At 43.9% G+C, this 23,154-nt stretch overlaps 1 protein-coding gene across 1 annotated transcript in view; it reads right to left on the reverse strand.

Moving 5' to 3' along the window:
- Positions 1-318: 318 nt before the first annotated feature.
- The window catches only part of LOC144762376 (endogenous retrovirus group PABLB member 1 Env polyprotein-like), a 35,179-nt gene continuing 12,343 nt past the window's right edge, over positions 319-23,154 (reverse strand). Inside the window, exon 2 of the mRNA XM_078647549.1 lies at positions 319-1,742. Coding sequence (XP_078503675.1) covers positions 319-1,742 — 1,424 coding nt within the window. The remainder of the gene's footprint in view (positions 1,743-23,154) is intronic.

The following is a 23,154-nucleotide window of genomic DNA, read 5'->3' on the forward strand; positions in this document are numbered from 1 at the left end:
CAGGTCAGAGAGAAGTCAATTAAGGTGTACGTGTCCTTTGGAAGTGAATTTAGCTGTATTATAAGCCTATGTGAGGGCAACTCTAAAATGGCTGCCGTACACAAAATGGAAGCCAAGGGTTCAGGACGAAAATGACGAATTCGAGGTGAAATCGTCACTCGAATATGACGAAAATGCTTGTACATAGTGTACTAGCCATTCTCGGTCTTTTGATATAAAAATCGCCATGCTACGACGAAGTTTTATTCACGAGTCCAGAATTTTCAGAACTACAAACCCTCCTTTTGCCCTTACATAGGCAATTAACCTATCCTCATGCTAATCTGAGTCCAGGTCTATATTCCTAAAGTCATTGAGATGTTGCTGTAACATCATCCTAGTACTTAGCTCGTCTCTTGATACAGGTTTCCTTACACATGATGTAGCACAGAGGCCACATATTGCAGGAGCACACTGCACGCACAGACAGAACAGGAAAAGAATGGCTAAGACCATCCCAATGACCATCAGAATTTTCCATCCCCAGGCGGATATCAGTTCCCAGAACCATCCCATTAACGACCAATCTCCTTTATCCACATGAATAGATTCGGAAATCTTATGCAGTTTGGAGATGGCATGGTATACTGTTGGAGCGTTATCTGGAATGAAAACACAGCAACTCGATTGGATCAATTTACATACCCCACCTCGGTCTGCAAGTATGACATCTAATGCGACCCTGTTCTGAAGGGTCATGAGACGATCCGACTGGAGCTCAGCAGTCAAGTTACTAAGGGCACCGGCAGTTTCAACCACGGTGGATTCAACCACCCTTGTCAATTGCCTTATGTTCCTGCTGTTAGCCATTGGTCCCCAGAACGGCAGAAAACCCTTTACGAAGTCCCCAAATTCTTGTCCTGCAGTGTCTTCTTCGCTGAAGACACCTCTAACTATCCTTGTCTTGTGGTAATCTGCCGCCGCTGTGTAGGTGGGAGGCAGCAAGAACGAAACAAAACATGTGCCCGAAAAGTCAGGGGGCAACCATGTATAGGCTCTATCATGGCAGATGAAATAGGTACCCTTAGCTGCTAAAAACGAAGGGGAAGTCTGAGATGCAAAAACATATGTTTCAGTGCAGATGCTCTTCCCTAACTGAGCTCTGGGATTCTTGCCATTACCTTGCAGACACAGGTGACCCTGATGGGGTACAATCCAAATCGGGGAAGATCTCTTAGCTTGCTGTTTCTCACTCAGAGTAGCTCCATATCCGGTTACGTTCCATCCTATGAATACTAGTGTCTCATCTCTAGGGATAGTCTCGTAGGAAATATCTTCCTTAATCATGTCTACTATACCCTTAACTAGAGCACTATTCTTAGGATTGTCTTCCACAGAAAGTAGGGGGTAGACTTCATGTGCATAGATGAACATTGTTCTGTATGCCCACACAGAACCATTGTGGCTGAAAGGCAGGACCAGATAAGGGATACCTTTATCCGTTGTGTGAGGCATAAGACCACACACCCAACAGTTAGTCGTGTTCATTACTAGTTGGTGTTGGTGCAAAAGCTGAACAAAGGAGTTATTAATAAACTCTAATCTCCTAGCGGATTCGTGTTCAGGAAGGGTTTGAAAAGAGTGTGGGGAAACAGTAGAAGGAGGAGGTATGGGCGGTGTAGTGGGTGCAAATGTCACTCGATAAGAGAATAAAACGTATCCAATAAAAAACGTCATTACATTTAATAGAACAAAAATGCATACTATCAGAAAACGTTTTTTTGGTCATCATGTCACATATTCTAGCTTTAAAGTTCACAGTTTTGGCAGATCTCTCCATCTCGAAAAACTCCATCCTCTCTAAAGTGCTGCTCGCGATGGTAGGTTGTTTCTGCTAAGGAATGCTTCTGTCAGTCTAGGGCAACTCCCTTAGACCAACCAGAACTGTCAACCTAACGTCGTCACCTGCACCCCAAAGACTTTGGGCAATCGCGACCCTAGCAGCGGAACCCAATGGCGGTTCGAAAAACAAAAAATAAGCAAGTTTCTCAGATGGGAGAGCTGCGCTTTCAAAAATAGCGAAAAAGGAAAATTTTGTTTATTTGTCCATAGGTCTCGGCCTCAAATTATAACAATTTCTCCCAGGTACTGTTTGGTCTTGGAAAAGGAGTTCAGGTTCTGTAGTGTCCAATCGAATTGACGGTGATACAGCTGGTTGCAAAATATTGTCACTTTCTTTCTCAGTAAGTGTTCCTTTTATACGTGCATCACTGAAAAGCGAAAAATGAGGCACGGTTTCAGTCTCTGAGTCGGCGACACCCTCCTGGACCCACCGGTCGTACGGCAGAGGTAAAGGCCCCCTCTTGCAGTGTACGCCGTGGATCCAGTGCTTCTTCCCTTCTACACGAACAGCTGATCTCGTTGAAAGAAAGACGAGGTGTGGGCCGGTCCACCTGGGCTGGTCGTTCTTTGTTCGCTGAAAGTTCTTCACCAGAACCCAGGATCCAGGATCGATCTGATGTCCTGGAGCTTCAGAGACTTGAGGCAGTGTATCATGCACCTGTTGATGTAAAACACGCAATTTAGCCGTCAATTCGTACAAGTAGTCAAGCAAAACAGGGTGTTCAATTTCACTGAATTTGGTGGGCCTTGGCACTCCCCATATGTTGGCCGGGCGGCCAAAAACGATCTCATAAGGACTAAGTCCCACTCGCGAATGCACAGTCATTCTGGTTGATAGGAGTGCTAAAGGTAGAGCGTCAGTCCATTTAAGACCAGAGCTCGCTTGAATTTTGGCCAATTTAAGTTTTAAAGTGCCATTGTAACATTCTACTAGTCCAACTGATTGGGGGTGATTTGCAGCATGAAATTTCTGATGAATGCCTTGCCCTTCGCATACTTTCTTCATCACTCGAACCACAAATTCACTCCCATTGTCACTCCAGACCATTCTCGGCATTCCAAACCTGGGGAAGAACTCTTTCACAAGGGCTTTAGCTGTGGATAAGGCAGTGTTGTCTTTTAGGGGGAAGGCTTCCACCCATCTTGAAAAGGCACAAACAACAACGAGTACGTATTTTAAATTGTTGCACCTCTCCATGTGGATGAAATCTAGCTGCAAAACCTCGAACGGATACGTAGGAGGTGCAAAATGACCAGCTGGAGTTGGGGTTCCCCTACCAGGATTGTATTTCAGACACACCATGCAATTTTTTTTTTTTGAGAACCTTTAATATCACTTCACAGAAATACAAGCATGGGCCTACAACCCTTCCGGCCGGCCGCTAGTCAAATCGGAAGTGCAGCAAAGCAACATAGAAAGATACAGCAACCCGTAACTCGGGGTCAGATACGTATCCAGGATATAACTCGTATTCAAGCGTACAGCGTGATAATCAGGATTCAATAGGGTTCATTTTACAGTGAAGAAAAATAAAAAAGGGAAAACATCAGAATAATTGCCATACGGTGATACATGGTCCTACAATAACAATATGAAACAGAAATCTGCAAAGAGTGCGAACACTCCTAAACACAAGGGGGCGAGGCATACGAGTCAAGATAAATGTAAACAACACATACAGGTCGTGGCAAACAGCACCCCAGCCCCTAAAACAAGACAGACTGTAGGAAACATGACAAACGACGACACCAAGAAGAAGAAAAGACAAAGGGCCATAGAGACAAAGAAAGAACAAATAAACAACCCCTTTCCCCCTAACCCCCACCCTGCACCCCTGCAAAAGGCTACGGCCTACCCCCCCCCTCCCCCAGCAGCATGCCTATCGCCCTAAAGGAGAAACCCGAAATATAAAATAATAGAAAAAGGGAAAAGAAGGAAACAAATGTGGAGAAGGGCCCTCGATCAAACCACCCGGCCCCCCCGCACCCATCGCGCGCTATAAGCATCATAAAAGCAAAGTCTGAATAGCCACAGTAAGCAATAATTATCAACGCAATCAATGACATCCCCGTTGAGCGTCCCCCTAAACACCGTCAGCCAACAATGCGTTCCTCCATGTCCCAGACGATCTCACCCCTGGCCTTTTCTATCAATAGTACCCACATGCAGCCAGTCATCAAGCGGTATACAGAACAGTGTGGAGGGTCCAACCGATCCGGGCGGACCAGGCAGCGCCATTACTCCATGGGACTGTAGCCCCCAAAATCCAGCCGAAGACGTATGGCAGAAATCCGTCTGTGTCAGTAACGATACCGGAAACATCCCCCAGCCCGAATACAGTCTCACCAGCCAGGAGGAAAGAGTCACACAATCCAGTAATCGTTGAAACGCCGCCGGGGCAGCCCAAACTATGGATCGATATTGCGTCTTCAGCCGCCGTACAGAGAAGGGCCCCGACGAGTCACTCACACATACAACAGAGCAATCCAAAGCGGCATCACGGACCGGATCCATCGGCGTCTCCACGAACGTAGGCGCAGCTGGGACATTCTTAACTGACGCAGAGGCGGGCACAGCAGCGCTTCCTTGAGATTGAACCAGGCCCATGTGGAGCGGCGGGACAACAATGGCGGCCATCCTTCTTCCCAGATCCCAGGTGTCCCGGCTCAGGGTCACATACAGGGTTGTTAACGCAGCCAATATATCTCTGGACGTGGGCTCTTTCTCGTGGCGACAGACCCCAGGACTCTCCCTCACATCGGATTCTCTGCCCGGATGAGGTGTACGTAAGAGGGTGCTGTCCGCCATCTTAGCTGATCCGGCCTCGTCTTTCTCCACCTCACTTCGGGACCGGGCCCCACACCAGGGAGGGACAGGATTCACAACGGGATCTCAAAAGTCAAGGCAGGTTACTCAGCGGAGAGTCACCAAAAGGCTAAAAACTCCGCCGCTCCCTGGGGGCCGCACGCTGACTCCGGTAAAAGTCGTTAGTGTGCCCGGATACAACACCGGAGTGGGGGCCAAGCATCATGCACTCCCCGCGACCCAGCTGTATCGCACTCCCGACAGAGGTCTCCGCAAGTTGGGCTGGGTCGGCACTGTCGCCATCGGCCAGCAGGTCGTCGGTTCCCTCCGGCCGACTCCTCACCATCACCAGAGGCCGCTGTTGTTGTAGTCGCGGCCGGCAACTCGTCGCACTTGAGGCCCCGGTCCCAGCTCCGTGAAGGCCGCAAAACATTCGGGGACATTTCAACAGGTCTGCAGCAAGCAGAAGCCTCAGGAGCAAACGGTAAGTGAAGGTTATCCTTCGCCTACATTAATATGCCGTTACGGCCCAGGATAATTGCCAGGATGTATGCGCGGGGTTAGAGGGCTCACGGAGCCGAGCGTTTACACAGCCATCTCGATCGCCATCTTGGCTCCTCCCCCCACCATGCAATTCTTGACCACATTCTCCGCACACTTGGGAATTCCAGCATTTTGCCATACTAGAGCCAACAACTTGCAAATCCCTTTCACACTGATGTGAGCCATTCCATGAGCCATTGTAACCACTGCAAGTACATACGCATCGGGTAACAACCATCTCTGATGCTCTGACAATTAAACCCAACAACCATTGGCATCCAATTTACCCGTACTTTCTCTCCACACACTCAACTCTTTCTCTGTAGCTTCAGCTTGAATAGATTTCACACTCTCTATCGTGTCTTCACACATTCCAACATCACCAACCCATCTTGCAGGGCCTGCAACATACATTCGGCTCATCACATTCCTCGCTGTTTCTTTTGCGATTTCGTCAGCAAATGCATTTCCACGACCAACATCATCAGTCACCTTCTTGTGTGCGCTACATTTCACAATCGCAACTTGCAGCGGCAAAGTCAGTGACTCAAGAAGCTCATTCACCAACTGACCATGCTGAATCTTAGCTCCATGCGACGTCAGGAACCCACGTTCTTTCCACAATCGTCCAAAACTGTGAGCCACACCAAATGCATACAGGCTGTCGGTATAGATGGTTACTTTCATTCCTTTCGACAACACACATGCTCTCGTAAGTGCAATCAATTCTGCTGCTTGAGCTGAATTATGTGGGATACGTGCAGCTTCAACAATTGTATGCAAAGTCGTGACAGCATATGCTGCAGTCGTATCACCATTCGAAAGCTTGAAGCATGAACCATCCACCTATAAGGTACCATCACACTTTGCAAGGGGAGTATCCTGGAGGTCTATTCCCCCTTCCGTTTCTTCTTCTGATCTAAAAAAACAATAATGCTGTTCTGAATCATCTAATTCCTCTACAATCGGCAACAACGTAGCTGGGTTAAGTGTGTTGCATCTTTTTATGTGCACATGACTCGCTAACAATGTTAACTCGTAACCTGACAATCGAGCACTAGTTAAGTGCTGTGTCTTGGTTCTGTTTAACAACGTGTCCACTGCATGTGGAACCATCACAATTAACGTGTTATTCATCACTAAACCAGCAGACTGTCGAATAGAAACAGCTGCTGCTGCTGTTGCTCTTAAACAACTCGGCAATGCTTTAGCTACCGGGTCCAAAGTCGACGAAAAATACGCGCATGGATGCTGCTTGTTTCCAAACAACTGTGTCAACACTGATAATGCACTACCTTCCTTCTCATGGACATACAATGTAAAGGGCTTACTGTAGTCGGGGGTACCCAACACAGGAGGCGAACATAATGCACTGCGCAATTCAGAAAAACTTTTCTGACACTCTTCAGACCATGGGACGGGATTCGGTGTATCTTTACAAGTTAATGCCACCGAAGGTTTGGCCAATAACAAAAAATTTGGTCTCCATTGCCTGCAATATGATGTAATGCCCAAGAAAGCACGCACTTCTCTCTGTGTTCTTGGCACACTCAATTTTGCTATTGCCTGAATTCTTTCTGGGGTCAGTTTCCTTCCCTCCTTCGATAAGAGATGACCTAAGTAGGTCACTTCTTGTCGACAATATTGCAATTTTGAGAGAGACACTTTGTGATGCAGATCACACAAATGACGCAACAATGACAACGTGGCTTCTTTACAGATTTCCTCAGTATCTGCAGCAACAAGCAAATCATCAACATACTGAATGAGGGTAGCACCATCAGGTAAAACAATCGTATCAAGCTGTGTTTTTAGAGCCTGACTATATATCGATGGACTTTCACAGTAGCCCTGGGGAGCGCGTTTAAAGCGGAAGCTTTGACCTCCTAAACTGAAGCCAAAAATATCCCTACTCTCCTCTGCAATCGGGATGCTGAAGAAAGCATTCTTCAAGTCAATCACCGAAAACCAGGTGGCAGAAGCTGGAATCATAGTCAATAGGGCAGTGATGTCAGGAACAACTGGAAATTGTGTCACAACTATTTTATTCACCTCTCTAAGATCAATCACAAATCTGTAAACAGGTGGCTGGGAAGGATCAGTTCGTTTCAAAACAGGCAGAACAGGACTATTGCAAACGTTGCCTCTTGTCTCTTCAATTACATCTTTTTCAATCAGATCATAAATGATCGCTAACAACGCTTTCTCACCTTCACTAGAAATTTTGTATTGGGGAATGCGTGGCATTTTAACATTGGCTTTCAATGTTACAACATATCGCGATATTTCCAAAAGACCTACATCATTAGGACCAGTAGCCCAAAGATTTTTAGGAAGAAACGACAATTCTGTTGGAAGTTTATCCCTTGACAAACACATTGGAGAAACCACTTTCTTACCCAGTGTAAGTTGTACTCCCGAAGGAGAACAGTACAAAGTCGCATACAATCTTTTTAAAAGATCCAATCCTAACAAGTTTTCACCACAACCTGTCGTTAAAATAAGGGGTGCTTCGAATTCACAAGGTCCAACAGAAAGGGACAAAGGGTCAGAAATCGGATTTCTAACTGGGGCGCCAGAGAAACCTACTGATACATTCGTTTTGCCAGACAAAGGTGCGCCAGGGAGTTTAGAGTGCATAATAGAACTCTTTGTAGCACCAGTATCCAATAGAAAAGGCTCTGACACACCTGATGTAATCACCTCAACATATGGTCCACTCTGATCTACTGGAACTGAAACAACTCCCTCTCTTTGTCTACGGCTGTCCTAGCAATCATTACCTGCCATGTGCTCATCTTCTGCATAGTAGTCATCAGCATAGTACTGAGCCGTCCTACCAGACGCGTTATTCTGCTGATCAAAACTATTCATTGAATTTTGAGGCGGAAAGGAACGCGCGTTCTGGGGAAAATTTCCACGTCCTCTACCTCTAGGAGCTTGTTGAACACCTCGACCTCTTGCGCCAGAAACATCATTTCCACGCTGTAACAAAATAGGGCAACTATACTTAAAATGACCCTCTTCCTTACAATATGAACACTGATTGGGACCTACAGGGACACGTGGTTGAGTATACTCGACTCTTTGCGAGTTCCTCTGAAACTGTTGAGGTTGCTGATAGTTATTCTGATAGTTACTCTGACCACCACTATTTTGACCACCACGTGGCGGATATGCTTGCTGTAACAGAACCTTCGTTTTCAACTCTTTCGTTTTCTTTTCTGCTCTATCTTTCTCATCTTTATCTCGATTTTCGTAATATTGTGCAGTAGCCAATATTTGTGCTGAAGAGGAAACTGCCCAAGAACTCTCTGAATCCTTTAACTTTTTACACAACTCGGGAAGCAAATTATGCACAAATTTATCGATGAACAACCGTTGGCCACCTTCTGTGCTCATATCTTGACCACTGTGGTCGACAAACGTTTCTTCAGACCTGGTGAAGAAATCAGACACCGTTTCATCTTTCTTCTGCTTACACGCAGACAATTTATCCCAATTCACACGCATTGCAGGCATTATAGTTTTCATGTAATCAATGATCTTACCAGGAAGTTCTGTTACTAAAGGCTCGGGTTTAGCACCACCAACTTGTCGGGCATCCGCAGCAGCAATATTAGCCCATGAGTCACCTAACTCTTGATCATGATCTGTATGACAAATCTTTCCCCATAAAGGCTGTGGAACAACATTCCCAAACAACATGTCTATGTCAGCTAAATTCATGATGCATGAACCTGCAGTCTGTGACAATTCCTTGTAATACCCTGCAGGATTCTTACGGGGATCAGGCAATGTCTGTTTAAGGGCCAAAACTTCAGCTCGCTTCCAAGGAACATGTACCCATACACACTGAAAATGAGGCTGAATAGGTGGGTTAGCATTTGCGTCCCCTTCCCTCCATTGTGGGGGAACTTCTCTCATGGGATACTGTCTATCTTTCTTCTTAACAGAAGAATCAGACTCAAACAACGACTTGGAAACACCTTCAGTCCTAAGCGACAACAACGTCGCAAATGCTTTCTTAACATCTGAACCCACAATTGCGCCTTTCCCAAACTCGAACCGTACATGGCACAACTCAGACGGATTGGACTCCAAATCATTTTCCTCTCAATCCTCAGAAAGGAAAGTACAAATTTTCTCAAAAACGTACCTCTGCCTCGGTTCTTCCCACTGATGGAAGACATCCATAACAGACTCTAGCCCATACCTCGTTGGTTCAGTAACCCATTCATGCGCCAAATAATTCAATGTCTCCTTCTCCCCAGAATCAGGCAGTTGGCTACTCAACTGCTTACGCTCTGTGTCAGGAGTTGCACTTGTTGCTCCAAAGAAAGGATACAGAAGACTAGTGACAGTACTTGCCACTCTCTGACGAACAGAAGGAGAAGTCGATGAAAAGACAAGCGGAAAAGCAGGGTGAGGCGAGGCAGACGCAGAGGCAGTGTCAGAAAGAATACCAGGAGTGGTAGACGTTATAGTAGTTAAAGTTGTAAGAAGTAAAGGCAGAGCAGATGTCAAAGCCGGTGGCCCTTGAGGAGGCTGCACCGGAGGAATAGGAGCCAACTGAAGAACAGCTGGTGGTTGTGGAGGAGCAGGAGGCATTACAACCAAAGGTTGCGCAACTAAAGGTTGCGGAGGTGCCGTTGCATTCTGTGCATAAGGGGGTGGCGAACTTAACAAATGCGACATTAGCGGATCTTTTTCAAGGTCTTTTGCTGCATCTTGCTGAAGAGGCGGCAAAACTGGATAACATTTATCGATCACCATTTTACGTTGCCTGTGCAACTGCTCACTCATCTGTTCTTCTTCGTTAGCTTTAAACTGCATAGCAGCTTGCATTATCGAAATACCCCTTTCTCTCTTATTTTTCTTCTCTAATTTAATTTCCTTCTGTTTGGCTTCCTTACGCCAAAGGCGGAAAGAGTCAAACATCGCCGGCCGGGCTTTCTTCTTAAAGAGTTTAACTTCTAGATTATCTAGGATTTCCGTGTCAAAGCTACCATATTGGGGCCATTTTAGAACACCATATTTTCTGGTGTAGCGGATCCACACTTCATTATATGTGATGGGGCCTACTCCATGTTTCACATACAGTTCATAAATTGGAGTTCCAATCGGAGGAACCGGACACGAGTCCTCCAATCGGGAATCCCTATTACAACCAAGACAAAACAAATTTCCAAATCTGCTAAGACCAGGCATCTTCGCTCACTAGTCTAGCTTCAAACCTCAAAGGATTATCGATTACGATATTCTCGTGAATACACGAGTCCTTCGGCTTTGGTACTTGCAAGTTCCAAATCAAAGATCCCGAAGGGATACCCAAAACTAAGAACCAACTAAGGACTGGGAGACGCTCCACTTATACTTAACTGAGGTATCGATGACGTCACCAGAAGACTCGTCTATCGTTTCGCTCTATCAAACATCAAGGGTCCAAATCAGGGCGATAGCCAGGGCAGCAGTCCTTCGTAGCCGTCGGGAAGCGGGGAACCTCGCAGCAAAGACTTTCGGACCACGTCGACATGCAGGGGTCGATGAAGTGGCGGCCTTCCTCCAGAATTTTCACACGATGCTCCTTACGAACCTCTGGCTTGGACCGGTACCGTTGGTATCGCCCCACGTGGGGCGCCAGCTGAGGTACTGGGTTTTTCAGAACCGGTACCGAACCGGTAACCCAGCGGTGTCAGGGTACACCCTAAGACCTCGAGTACTTTCCTAATTCAGACCACAGAAACTCAGAGTCTTCTAGGTGAAGTCAAAGATCGAATTTATTGGCTGCAACCAAGTAACAGGCGTCCTAGAAGTACAACAGCACGGTGTGTATATTCTCAGGAGACTGCTCAATCTTACAAAGCCAGGCTCCTCTTTTTATACAAAATATTATGCTTCAGGCAAACATTCTTAAATTTACAGTAGGCCATTCACATATCTTCACTACAAAGAAAAAGCAGAGTCATGATGACAATCCCACATTTCAGTTCGTCCAGCCCACAACAAATTACCCGGCAAGGCCCAACATTTTCATCAGATATCGGTGGACCCCCAATAAAAACGGGCACCTCCTCCTCATAAAACAAGACATATGTAAAGAATCAGGGACAGGTGTGAGCAAGGTTAGGCAGGGTGTGTGTGCGATGAAAAGTTTTATGGCATGTTGTGCCTTGATGCTATCTCGCTCGGCCACTGGGAAAGAAACTGGCCGGGCAGGTTCAGCCTGGGGCAATGGTTCCAGCTTGCCCAGGTCAGAGAGAAGTCAATTAAGGTGTACGTGTCCTTTGGAATCAAATTTAGCTGTATTATAAGCCTATGTTGGGGCAACTCTAAAATGGCTGCCGTACACAAAATGGAAGCCAAGGGTTCAGGACGAAAATTACGAATTCGAGGTGAAATCGTCACTCGAATATAACGAAAATGCTTGTACATAGTGTACTAGCCATTCTCGGTCTTTTGATATAAAAATCGCCATGCTACGACGAAGTTTTATTCACGAGTCCAGAATTTTCAGAACTACTATTGGTCAAATCCGCCTGACTCTAAAATGGCCGCCGAGACTCTTGCGAGAGATTGCGCCGATTTCTTTCACTCCTCGCGCTCGCACACGACGCTTACCAGGATCTAGTCAGTTTCTCCAGCGGTCTGGGTGGGCTCCCGCATTGCTGCCATTCATCCACGGGCCAAAATCTTTCTGTTTTCGTCGCAATGCGATCCAGGGTGGGCTCCTGGTTTTTTCACGATGTTTCTCGATGTGGACACCACGTCGATCCGTCAATACCTTCGTCGCCAGTTGTGATTTTGGCGGAAGTCCCCCCAAGGAAACACACGCTGATCAGGTACGGTGAAAGAGATGCTTTTATTATATCGTCTTGCAGCTAGGCATATGTACGTCCATACTGGTTCCCCGCTCCTGGTATTCTGCCCTCTGCCCCCTTGACCGGATGTGGTGTCCGGTGTCCATCTCCTCAGGTCACTTGACCCCGTGGGTCCTAGTGCCACGCTGTCGGGTCACAATAAGCACTGAGCATTAAGATCATGGAAAACGGTGAGTGCAGTGAGTGGCTCTCAGCATCCTCCATTGACCATTGCAGTAGTGCCCAGGCATCCCAGAAAAAGGAGGGGAGGTTGGCGCTATCTGGAAATCAGCTGGAATTGGAATTTTGCTGGTTCCGCTGCTAATTTGCACCCTCTGCTGGCATTTTGTACCCTTGCTGGCATTCTTCAGCTCCATATATCATTTGTACCCTTGCTGTCATTCTTCTGCTCCACACATAATTTTGTACCCTTGCTGGATATTGTTATTTTTTTGTCAGTTTGCCGAGCGGAACCGGATGAGCGAGGCTGCGTGCGGCGTGTGGCTGTGTTTGGAATTAGTGTTTGTGTTAGGATTGTGTGGCCGTACAGGAGCTGTGACCAGAGCTGGGTTGAACCGGGCCGATCAAGAGAGGTGAGCGGAGCGGCGTCCCCCCGCTCCTGCCCCCTTGCTCTCTCCTTTCCTTCTTCCTCGCGCTGCAGCCAAGGAGGGCTCCATCTGTGGAACGAGTGCGGTCCAGATTTTCCAGAGCGCCCACTCTCCTGCCCGCCAACGCTGAGGGGGCGTAGATGGCTCTTCTGCCGCTTACAGCTCCTGCTCCTCGCCGATTTTTAGCGAGGCGAGTGTGCGCGGGAGTGCGGGGAGTTGGGTGCTGCAGGACCACAGAGGAGCACTGTAATTTGCGGCTCAAATGTGCACAGCGTGTATCGGCTACGTGACCGCCCAGGAGGGCAGACATTGAGCACGGTCACGCGAGAGCCGATCTTTTGAGGGATGCAGGAGTCTCTATGCTCTCAGTCGGGCCGCAAGGGAGAGGAGGTGGATATTGGCTCCGCTACCGCCCAGGAAGGCAGACATTGAGTCTGGTTGCGTGGGAGCATTTAAAAAGCGAGAATAGTGGGAGCATAAGCCGTGCTTGCTATAGTTATTAACTAGAGTGAAGGATTTCTGTACAAAGGTTGGTTCATGATGTTGTAGGGGCCAGTGGCTAGAGTCCAGATTTTCAAACCCATTGGCGCATTGGAATACAAAAGGGCGCCTATCATTATTCAGAGGGTTTATAGGAGGACCCACAAGAGGTTTGGCGAGGCTTGTGTAACCATTTAAAAAAGGAATATGAGATCTGGAAAAATTCGACAGATGTCACTAAATACATCAAAGAAGAGTGCTTCAAAGAAAGACTAAAATGCATTCCCTAATAAAAGGAGGCGAGAAAAACTAAAATCACAGAAGGAGAGATTAGTGTCAACCCCCACTCCAGAACGAGCATTCTTCAAGTTTGGGGAAAAAATTGACAAGCAAAAATTTCATTTTCTAAAAGATCCAATTACCACAATTTACGCTTTTGACGGAGGTTTAAGTTTGCCTAGTCCAATAATTCCGAACAAAACAAGTGAAATAAGTCATCAGGAGTTGGGATGTATACAAATTTAGACAAAACCACACCAACCAGTTCAACAAGGGGAAAGCCCTAAATCTAAAAAGAAACCAGGCCAAGATTCAAGCCAAATTGATAGCATAAGTGAGGTTAATAGAAAAGAGGAGAAAACAAAGAAAGGGACGATAAAAATAACAGCGCTGGTACATATGCCCATGGATTCGCCAGATATAATAATAATGAAGTAAAAAGCCGAAAACATCATAGTATAAAAGGGGCCACAGGCAAGACAGGAGAACAAGACAAAGTTCAAACGGATGAATGGACTGGGTCATTTTCTATATCAAATGAATTTGACCTCATCCAAGCTCTGGAACTCAACACACAAAACAAAGAGGAAGATCTCTCCCAAAATAAAGGGGAGGCTCTTTTCCAAGATCAAGGCGACTTTCCTATCTTCATTTTACCCCCAGATCAGAAAGAAAAGGAGACAGGGGGGGCAGCTTCCACCCCAATTAAAAACATTATCAGAGTGGAGCAACAAGAGGGTATCAATACCACTCAAAATGGTCTTGGGGAGACAAAAGGTCCAGTCCCCCCCGATTACAATTTCATCAGTTAGTGGATTTGAAACAACCGTAGGGACGTTGGCACCATCTATAGATTTAGCTACATGGAGTGAAACTTTGTTAAGAACCCTGCAGCAATCGATTGATGTCCAGATTGATCTAATGAAATTAATTGTGGTTCATATCGCAGATATTAAGTCAAAACTGGTCACTATAAATGTACACATTACAAAAAAGCACAATAGTAGTGGTCATATGTCAATCACAAATTCAAACTGTGGATGCGGTCGGATAATTGATAAACTAGAATGGCTTCCAGAAATTCTAACAGATATTTTACATGCTGTAAAACCTGTTCAAAATATGAAATTATCGGCCAAAAAAGAATAAAAAGAGGTAAATAAAGATAGAATTGGTCTGGAAAGAAACTCAAGTAATTTTCAACAAAATGGAATTAGAAAACAAAATGAATCTATGGTTAAAAATGGAACAGGAAAATAGCAAATTATCCAGCAATCAACATCAATACTTCGTTCACCAATTGGTGTCCAAACCAAAAGGCAAAGAAAACTAGCACGTAAGGCAAGGAACAACGCATGCAAACAAGTAAACCAGGAAGACAGACGGATCTATACTTTATTTCTCCAACGGCCAAATGATAAAAGTCAACAAAGTAAAAAGATTGTATAAGAACAACAAATCAGTCTAGGTTACACTGGCAGGATTCTTGCTATAGCTTTAGCAAATCCATCCAAAGTGTTTAATCTATAAGCCACCAGGAAAACAACAAAAGTGAAGACTCTAAAAAAAGCAAACACAAAAAAGAGCACCCAGTAAGTTTATTGGAGATAGGCGACATTCTTGATACATCTGTTGATTGCGTTGAACCTGGTTGTGTTTTAGAAAAAGATAAAAACCCACAAAATGAAGGGTTGATGTCAACAACACACGAGAAAAAGGATATAGAAACTATAATCTGTTGTAAAGAAGAATTAAATAAATCTCTTAAAACAGAAGGACAAAAAAACAAAAAAAGAGCTTGTCGAAATTTTAAAATCGAATCATAATTCAAAAGAGGAAATAAAAAATAAAGAGGTTGAAAATAGTTCTCGTATGAACTTACAAAGTACGCACTTAATAACTGAAGTAAATCGAAATCAACCCCAAAGGGTAACACCTAACATAAAAACACAAGAAGATGTTAAAATAACTCAGGATAATAGGCCATTAACAACTATGGATGAAGTGCTAGGAAATTATATGGGCATCACGGAAATAGAGCCTAGAAGCCTAATAATAATCTCCCTTGGGAAATCAGGACGGGACTGCAAATTACCATCTGTAATTCCCATAACACAAGATCATACTAGGCTAGCAATAATCCAAAAAGTAGTACATTCAGAAGGAGAGATTATCAGCAAGGGTAAATCGAATTCATTCAATCAACATAGGATTACTCCTAAAAATATAGTTCAGAGTAGAAACACAACTTGTGATCCTCTAAGGGCACAAATTTGTATAAACTCAATCGATTTGCAACAAAGAGACCTAGGAGAAATAACTCACAAACTTATTTTCGAGCCGAAATATGAAACAAAGGGCAGATTGAACACCCTTAACAGGGGAAATATTTTGAGACTGTTCCATGAGATACCAGAACTATGCAATATTGGAACAGCAGATCCTTTGGCCATGGAATTTTTGGAAAAGCATAAGAGTCCAGATATAGAGTTGACCCAAACAACTTGGTCCTCAATTGAAACAACTGCTCTGATATATTCTAAAAGGGAGGTCTTTGAATCCTGGGGCATATCAATAGCATATCCAAAACGATTGAAATATCCATTTCCATTATTATTAGATACAGTTGCCAAACATTCATCGGGACAAGAGCTACGTCCTACATCGTGTTTAAAGGGGGCAAGAAGTACAACTCCTAAAAACATAGGCTTGTTGGGTAACAAGGTGGAAAACTTAGATTAAGACGTATTACAATTAACACAACAACCAGTAGATCTTCCAGATTGGTCATGGGTCCCTCACATCCTGTGCCAACAACGATCCTGATGTAATTGATACCACCCAAAGTAAACAACACTCTGAGGTATCTGCAAGGTATCCCAAGGAAACTCAAATAACGTTTTGCTCTTGGAACATTTAGCAAAATGGGCCAGGATCCAGAGACCCTAGGGGCCAGATGTAGGAGGCCAAATACTGGTTGGTAACGGCCGATTTCGGCCGTTACCGACCGGTATTTGGAGTTTCAGATGTAGGGGGCCTTAAATTTACAGATTCGGTATATTTACAGATTCGGTAAATATACCGATTCTGTAAATTACCGAATCGGTAAATTTACCGAATCGCAAATTTGTGATGTAGGTGGCACCAAAAATAGTACCACCGGCCCTTAAGAATTTGTTATTTACCATGACATACTATGTCATGGTAAATAACGAATTCCTGTGTACTGTGCCATGTGGCACACCAGCCAGAATTAGGGGTGCAACAGGGTGTCAAAGTGACACCCTGTCCCCCTGGCAAATTCGGTAATTTTACCAAATCTGTATTTACCGATTCGGTAATTGGCATTGATTCTTATGGGTCTCAAGGCCCATAGAAATCAATGGCAATTACCGAATCGGTAAATACCGATTCGGTAATTACAGAATCATACAGCTTTGGTAAAAATTACCGAATTTTTTCCTACATCGGATTTACCGAATCTAGAATACTGAATCGGTAAAATTCGGTATTCTAGAGTCTGTAAATCAGATTTACCTACATCGGGCCCTAGGTTTCTTACAAAGTTTTGATATTATATTACTGCTAGAAACGTGGAATCTGGCCCCAAAAACAATAATTGGTTAAGAGGAAAGTCACATTCTGGCAGAAAGAATTTGTAAATATGGTCATCCGAGAGGGGGGGGTTGTCATTATATGTCACCGAAAAATTGGACTGGCATATGGAAGAACTCGATATGGGAGAAAATTGGCTGCAAGTAGTAAAATTGGAGAGTAAAAATTTAGTCATTGTAAAGCCGTGGCAGTTGCTGATTTTAAATATATATATTCATTCAAATAAAAAGGAGAACAAGGATAAATTGTCTTGTCTGATAAACTTGATAAAGGTTTTGCAAACCACCTTGCAATGTAGGGAGCTGATAATTTCAGGCGATTTTAACACAAAAATGATGGGGAAGGGTTTGAAAAAAAGAGTATGTCGACAGCTTCATGATGTAGATAATCAAAAGTATGGATTGGAAAAACTTGGTCTACATATCTTAAATGGAAAAACAAAGGGAGACCAACCTGCCGGCATTACCTTCTTAAGTGGGAAAAAACAATCCACAATTGATTACACAATGGTAAGCAACGAATTACTCCAGGCAGTTGAATCATTCCACATTCAATCCTGCCCTGAAAGCGACTATTTCCCCCAAGTCCTCGTTGTACACGCAAACCTGAGTCAGAAAAAAGTCACCAAAACTCTAATAGAAATGCCAGTAATATATAATTTAAAGAAGTTAAAATGGCGTGGCTAAAATATTGAATTTATCATGGAGGCAGTGCATAAAAATGTAAATGACAGCAGTTCGCAGAGGGTTGAAACTTTGGAAGAAGCTTGGGAAATATTAGGGAAATCCCTGGTAAATGAATTCCCAGTACCCCCAGGTCGCCCAGGGTCGCAAAGAAGAATAAACGAACCATGGTACACTATCCAGCTTCGTCACCAAAAAAGGGAAATAGCCAGGGAGGTGAGAAAAAGAAGTGGTGAAATGAGAGTGGGAAAAATAGTAAATAAGTGCCACATCAAAGATATGAGGAAGATATACAAAGAGAAGTGCAGGGAGGCAAAAAAAGAACACATGAATAAACTCTGGGAGAAATTACTATGGGCCAGCAAACTGCCAAACAGTAGTGAATTGTGCGGCATTCTAAACAAACTAATAAAGGGAACAAGAACGTACCAAATGGCAGGAATAAGTGAGGAAAATTTGAGGCGACATATTCAAAACCTGTATAATCATATAACAAATGATGAGCAATCTAGTCTGGAAAGTGACCTGAAAATAGTGCGGGAGGAAAAGCAGCATATATTCACTAAGTGTCTACCTATCTTGGAAAATGGGCACTTTGAAAAAGACTCTAAGGAAATATGCCACACCAGATCAAATCCTTTAACGAACAGCATATTATTAAAAGAAGTAATAAGAAGACTGAAGACGGCGGGTGCAGCTGGGCCAGACAGCCTCCCAAATGCACTTTTCAAGCAAGAGCCAGACTTTTGGGCCCAATATCTTACGCCATTATTTAATCATTTGTTTGCCCAAAATAAGACCCCAAAATCGTGGAAAGGGAGTATATTCCACCCTATTTATAAGAACGGAAGTCGTAATGAGCCAGGAATTATAGGCTTGTTGCCCTGATGGATGTGGAGGCAAAACTCTGCGCATCATGCATTCTGTCAGATCTACAAGCATGGACTGAGGCAAAAGCTATAATTCCCAAACACCAAACTGGCTTTAGACAAGAAATGGGCATGCTTACAAACTTGGCTGCATTAGCAATTCTCACGGAGAAAGCTGCACTAAGGAAAACAGGACTTTTCGCATGTTTTATCGACCTCAATTCTTCTATTGACAGAGTTCCAAGAGAACGACTATGGTTGAAACTAAAAGACTGGGGCCTTCCACAAAATGTTTTGGATGCCATAGTAGTCCTACATACCGAAACCTGGGCAAGGGTAAAGTTGGGTGACGTTAGCATCTTATCCTCCAAAATAAACATTCATAATGGCCTGAAACAGGGTTGCGTTTTGGCCCCAAGCCTTTTTAACCTGTATCTTGCTGACTTGCAACTTTATTTGTTAAATATAAACAGGCTTTCTCCACAGTTGGCAGAAGATCATATACAGTATCTGCAATATGCAGATGACATTGTGGTCTTAAGCCAAACCCCGATCGGCTTACAAAGAGTTATTAACCACCTGACAACATACTTTGTTGAGCAAGGACTAGAGATGAATAAGAAAAAAACAAATGTTGTGCAATTAGCAGGCCCCAGCCCAGGAAAATGGCGGTGGTTTGCCAAATTGGAACCAATCTAAGAAGACAGTTCATAGACGTATTTAGGGATACATTTGGGTCTGTAGTGTAGTTCCTATTATCCCAATACGTTCTGCGCATTGGAATAATATCTTCAATAGTATAGACTTAGGGCAGAGGTTAACTAGGTCTTCTACCGACGATATTAGACTTAAAGTTTTGTGTTTGCCAGCTAGCTCAGAGTTCACTAGAAACTTTCTCGAATAGGCAAGGAGGATTTTAACCTCCCTGGATAGACAAGAAGGGATTTAGTTTCTGACAACCATAGAACATGACAACTTTGCTCTCCCCTAATCAAGAGTGTATCTCTAGAGTCGTGTGAAAACAATAGACAATTTATTTTACTCAGTCAGTACGTGCATTCTTAGGTTCACCAGTTTGTAGAGAAATAAGAGATGGGCGTGGTTCAATAAAAGATGTTATTTGTTGATCAGTCTCTTTTCTCATACAAGAGAAATTAATCGCTATTATTGCAATACTTGTAGTTAAGTAAAGTGCATACAGTAGAGACAGAATTATAAAATAATACTGTAAAAGCATTGATATGGTTTCTGAGCCATATGATACTTTAAAATGGATAAAATAGATACATACATATATACATTTGACTAATCATACTCAGCTGGTGCTTCTAACCACGCCTACCCCAGTGTACCTGACCTAAGCCTAATACGTGGGCGGGAGTAGATAAGTAGCAGTTTAAGTTAAGTTGTTTTGCCAAGGGACTGATTCGAGAATTCTCTGCAAGGGGTTATTCAGTTCTGTACCTGAGATCTAGAATGATGGAGGGCTGGTATCTCTTATCCCAGGTCTTGATATTCCAGCTGCCTGCGAGGGCTGCTTGGAAGCGCCGGAGCTGGATTTCTCGGCAGGAGAAAGGCAGTGTCTCGTTCTCAGCGCGTCAGGAAGGCGGGGCAGCGTCTGTGGGCTTCGCTCTCTGCTGGGCTCCTCAGCACGTCTCGCTGCTCCGATCTCGTCACCACCGCATGTGTTTGCTTAAGGCAATGTCGGTAATATTTATACCTGAAAGGTGCCGAGATTGACGTAAGGATGGACATATATACGTCAATAAGGATGTCATATGAACGGGCTCGTTCGCACATTCTTTTGCTGAAGTTCTCGGTGAAATCAAAACAATGGTTATGGGAATTTCCCAGGTCGCTGTAGGTTTGATTTGTTTTGAGAACTCCGTATGCCTTATCAGGGGCTGGAGGAATATCGCTTGTCTAATTAGATGGCATGCGTTATGACCTAATCAGATAACGCGCTTCTGTGCCGTGGTGTGGCTTAATCAGATAACGGTTTTTGCACCGTTGGATGGCTGCTAGTTAATTATTAACCAAACCAGGGTCAGGAATAGGGGAATAGATACAGTACCTATAGGAATACATCACACCCACTCCACGTAGACTATGTCCATATTTACAAATCTAGGCATAGTGAATATCAGTAGCGTTTGTGTATACCGTACCACCCCAAAATAAATTTATATGCATTCCGAAAATTGGATTTTATAAAATATACGAAACACAATCACATGTACTGTCACGTATACTATAAGCACAAGCAGTCTAATAATGCTACTCATATGTTAAAAATTCAGCATAATCTAAATGCGAAAACCACACATGAAATGGCTCTTAATACAGAAAAAACAGTGCGAGACCATTTCATCACAATCATAAATTTATGTATAACAGTGCTAGCATAGCGAATGTCTTGTGACTACCTAAAAATAGAAATTTAGTTCTCTAAGAATAACGTCTACTTTAAGCAGAAGATAAGTGTCCCAAAAATCGTAAATATTGTGGAATTGGGGAAAAAGTTCTTGCATCTGAAAAAAAATGTATGAGAACATTTTTTTTCATATCGCTTTTCTTCAAAAAGTTGAAGGCCAAATTCAGCATGTAGGGAACTCCAAGTGCTAGTTTGCTCAAAGTTATTCCTGCTGCTCTGGTGAAAACATCATATCATTTAGACTGTTGAAAAAACTGTCAACAGCTTCTTGCGTAAGTTCCACTAATTCGGAAAAGGTTGTTACCATGCATTCATGAGCCTGAGCATGATTGCCTCCATTGATGTTTGGATCAGCATAGCTGACTGAAGGTCGTACCTGATCGATGCTGCTTTCATCTTGTACTTCACTACCCCTCAATCGTAGTGGTGAAGACTCCACGAATGCCGTCATCAGGATTGGTAGCCGCTGGGGCCAGCACAATGCATGAGCCGTTACCGGACCCAACAAGGTATCTGCGTCCATTGGCACATCCGATTGTAGTGCCAGACAGGTGTCCAACACGCATTCTTCGCCGCATAGCAAGCACCTTAATACAGGCATAACACAACATTGCCACATTGGTCTAAATGAAAGAAACCAAGTCATGTTCAGGTCTCTGAGCCGGGATAGTCCAAGGATTTTAGTTACCTGGTCCCGGTAGCCAATGGCTAGGATCATTTCTTCCCTTGTCGCAGGTGTTTTGTCTGTGACATGGTTTGCCATAGCGAAATAACAGGATCAAAAATAGAATACCCGCTACTAGTCCTAAAAGGAGAGGAAGTCCGCCAAAAATGGAATGGACAAAGTCTGGAAAAATACCCAGGATGGCTTTGAATGGAGTTAAAGCACCCGAAAACACTGCTTTAAATACACTGGAGATACCAGTGGTATCAGAAATATTTAAGATTTCGTTCAGTATTTCTGCGAAATGTATGGGGGAATTAGTTGATAATAATGAATGAATCTCTTCTGTTGTCCTTGCAACTTGGAGATCATACGTTTCTTTTGATGACGTGAGCCTGGTCGGCGTCTGTAGGAGCACAGTCTTCATTCTGCTTAAAGTATCTATTCGAATAGAAGCAATTTTCAAATCGGGCCATAACCTTGCCTCCCTGTCTGCAGACTCGCTGGGGAACATTACATGTTCACAGCACATGACCTTCCTAGTCACAGTTATGAGATAAGGTTTTCCGGGCAGCAAACTACAACATCTGCGATCTACTATTAGAATGTAACTCCCGTTCGAGAGTCTCCTAAAGAATGGTTCTATTTGTGTTGCAGGTGTGCCTAGCTGGTAACATGAAAGGTTATTTGAAGTCCCTTCACAGGCTCCATGCAAACTAATACCCTGACACAGAAGTGTACCGCTCAGTGATCTTGCACAATTATCGCCACTGAGAAACACTTTCTGGCCTTTATTGCTGACACATTCGTGTGTATAGGGCAAGTTCCATATTGACTTAATGTATCCTTTACCCAACCTTTCATACTGGCCTGCCTGTATATATTTTTGGCAGAATTGAAACTGGAAAGTAGTTATCGGAATATTTATTATTCCATGTATTATCCATTCAATGACAGGTCGTTCTGACATTGTCAATGGTAATCTCTCAAGTTTTTCAATGCTCAGAATTGTATAGTCAGCACCCTTCTGTGCCAAACTGATTTGTTTATCAGTGAGGTTAAAGATATTAAATAATGATGTTGTGTTGATTAAACGCCAAGGCACATAGCCAGAACGCAAATTTTGTAACGTCCAGCCAAGCTGTACAATAGAACGCAATTGGGACTGACCGTGTTAAGTCTTGCAATATTATATCGATTGCTGAAGACACAATGCTGTCCAGAGAATATATTCTGGAGGACAGAGTCATTAACCCATTGTCCACCACAGAAAGTGATTTTTCCAAATTAATACGGTCAATTTCCCGTATTTTTTCTGCTGTCTCAATTTGAGTTACTTTCCAGACTTCGTTATAAGCTGCATATATAGAGGCCGCTATGAAACGTTTTTGACGCTGTTTGCGTGGTCCCAATATGAAATCACGCAAGTCAG

This window comes from Lissotriton helveticus, chromosome 1_1 (genome assembly GCF_964261635.1).
Source record: "Lissotriton helveticus chromosome 1_1, aLisHel1.1, whole genome shotgun sequence".
Taxonomy (NCBI): domain Eukaryota; kingdom Metazoa; phylum Chordata; class Amphibia; order Caudata; family Salamandridae; genus Lissotriton; species Lissotriton helveticus.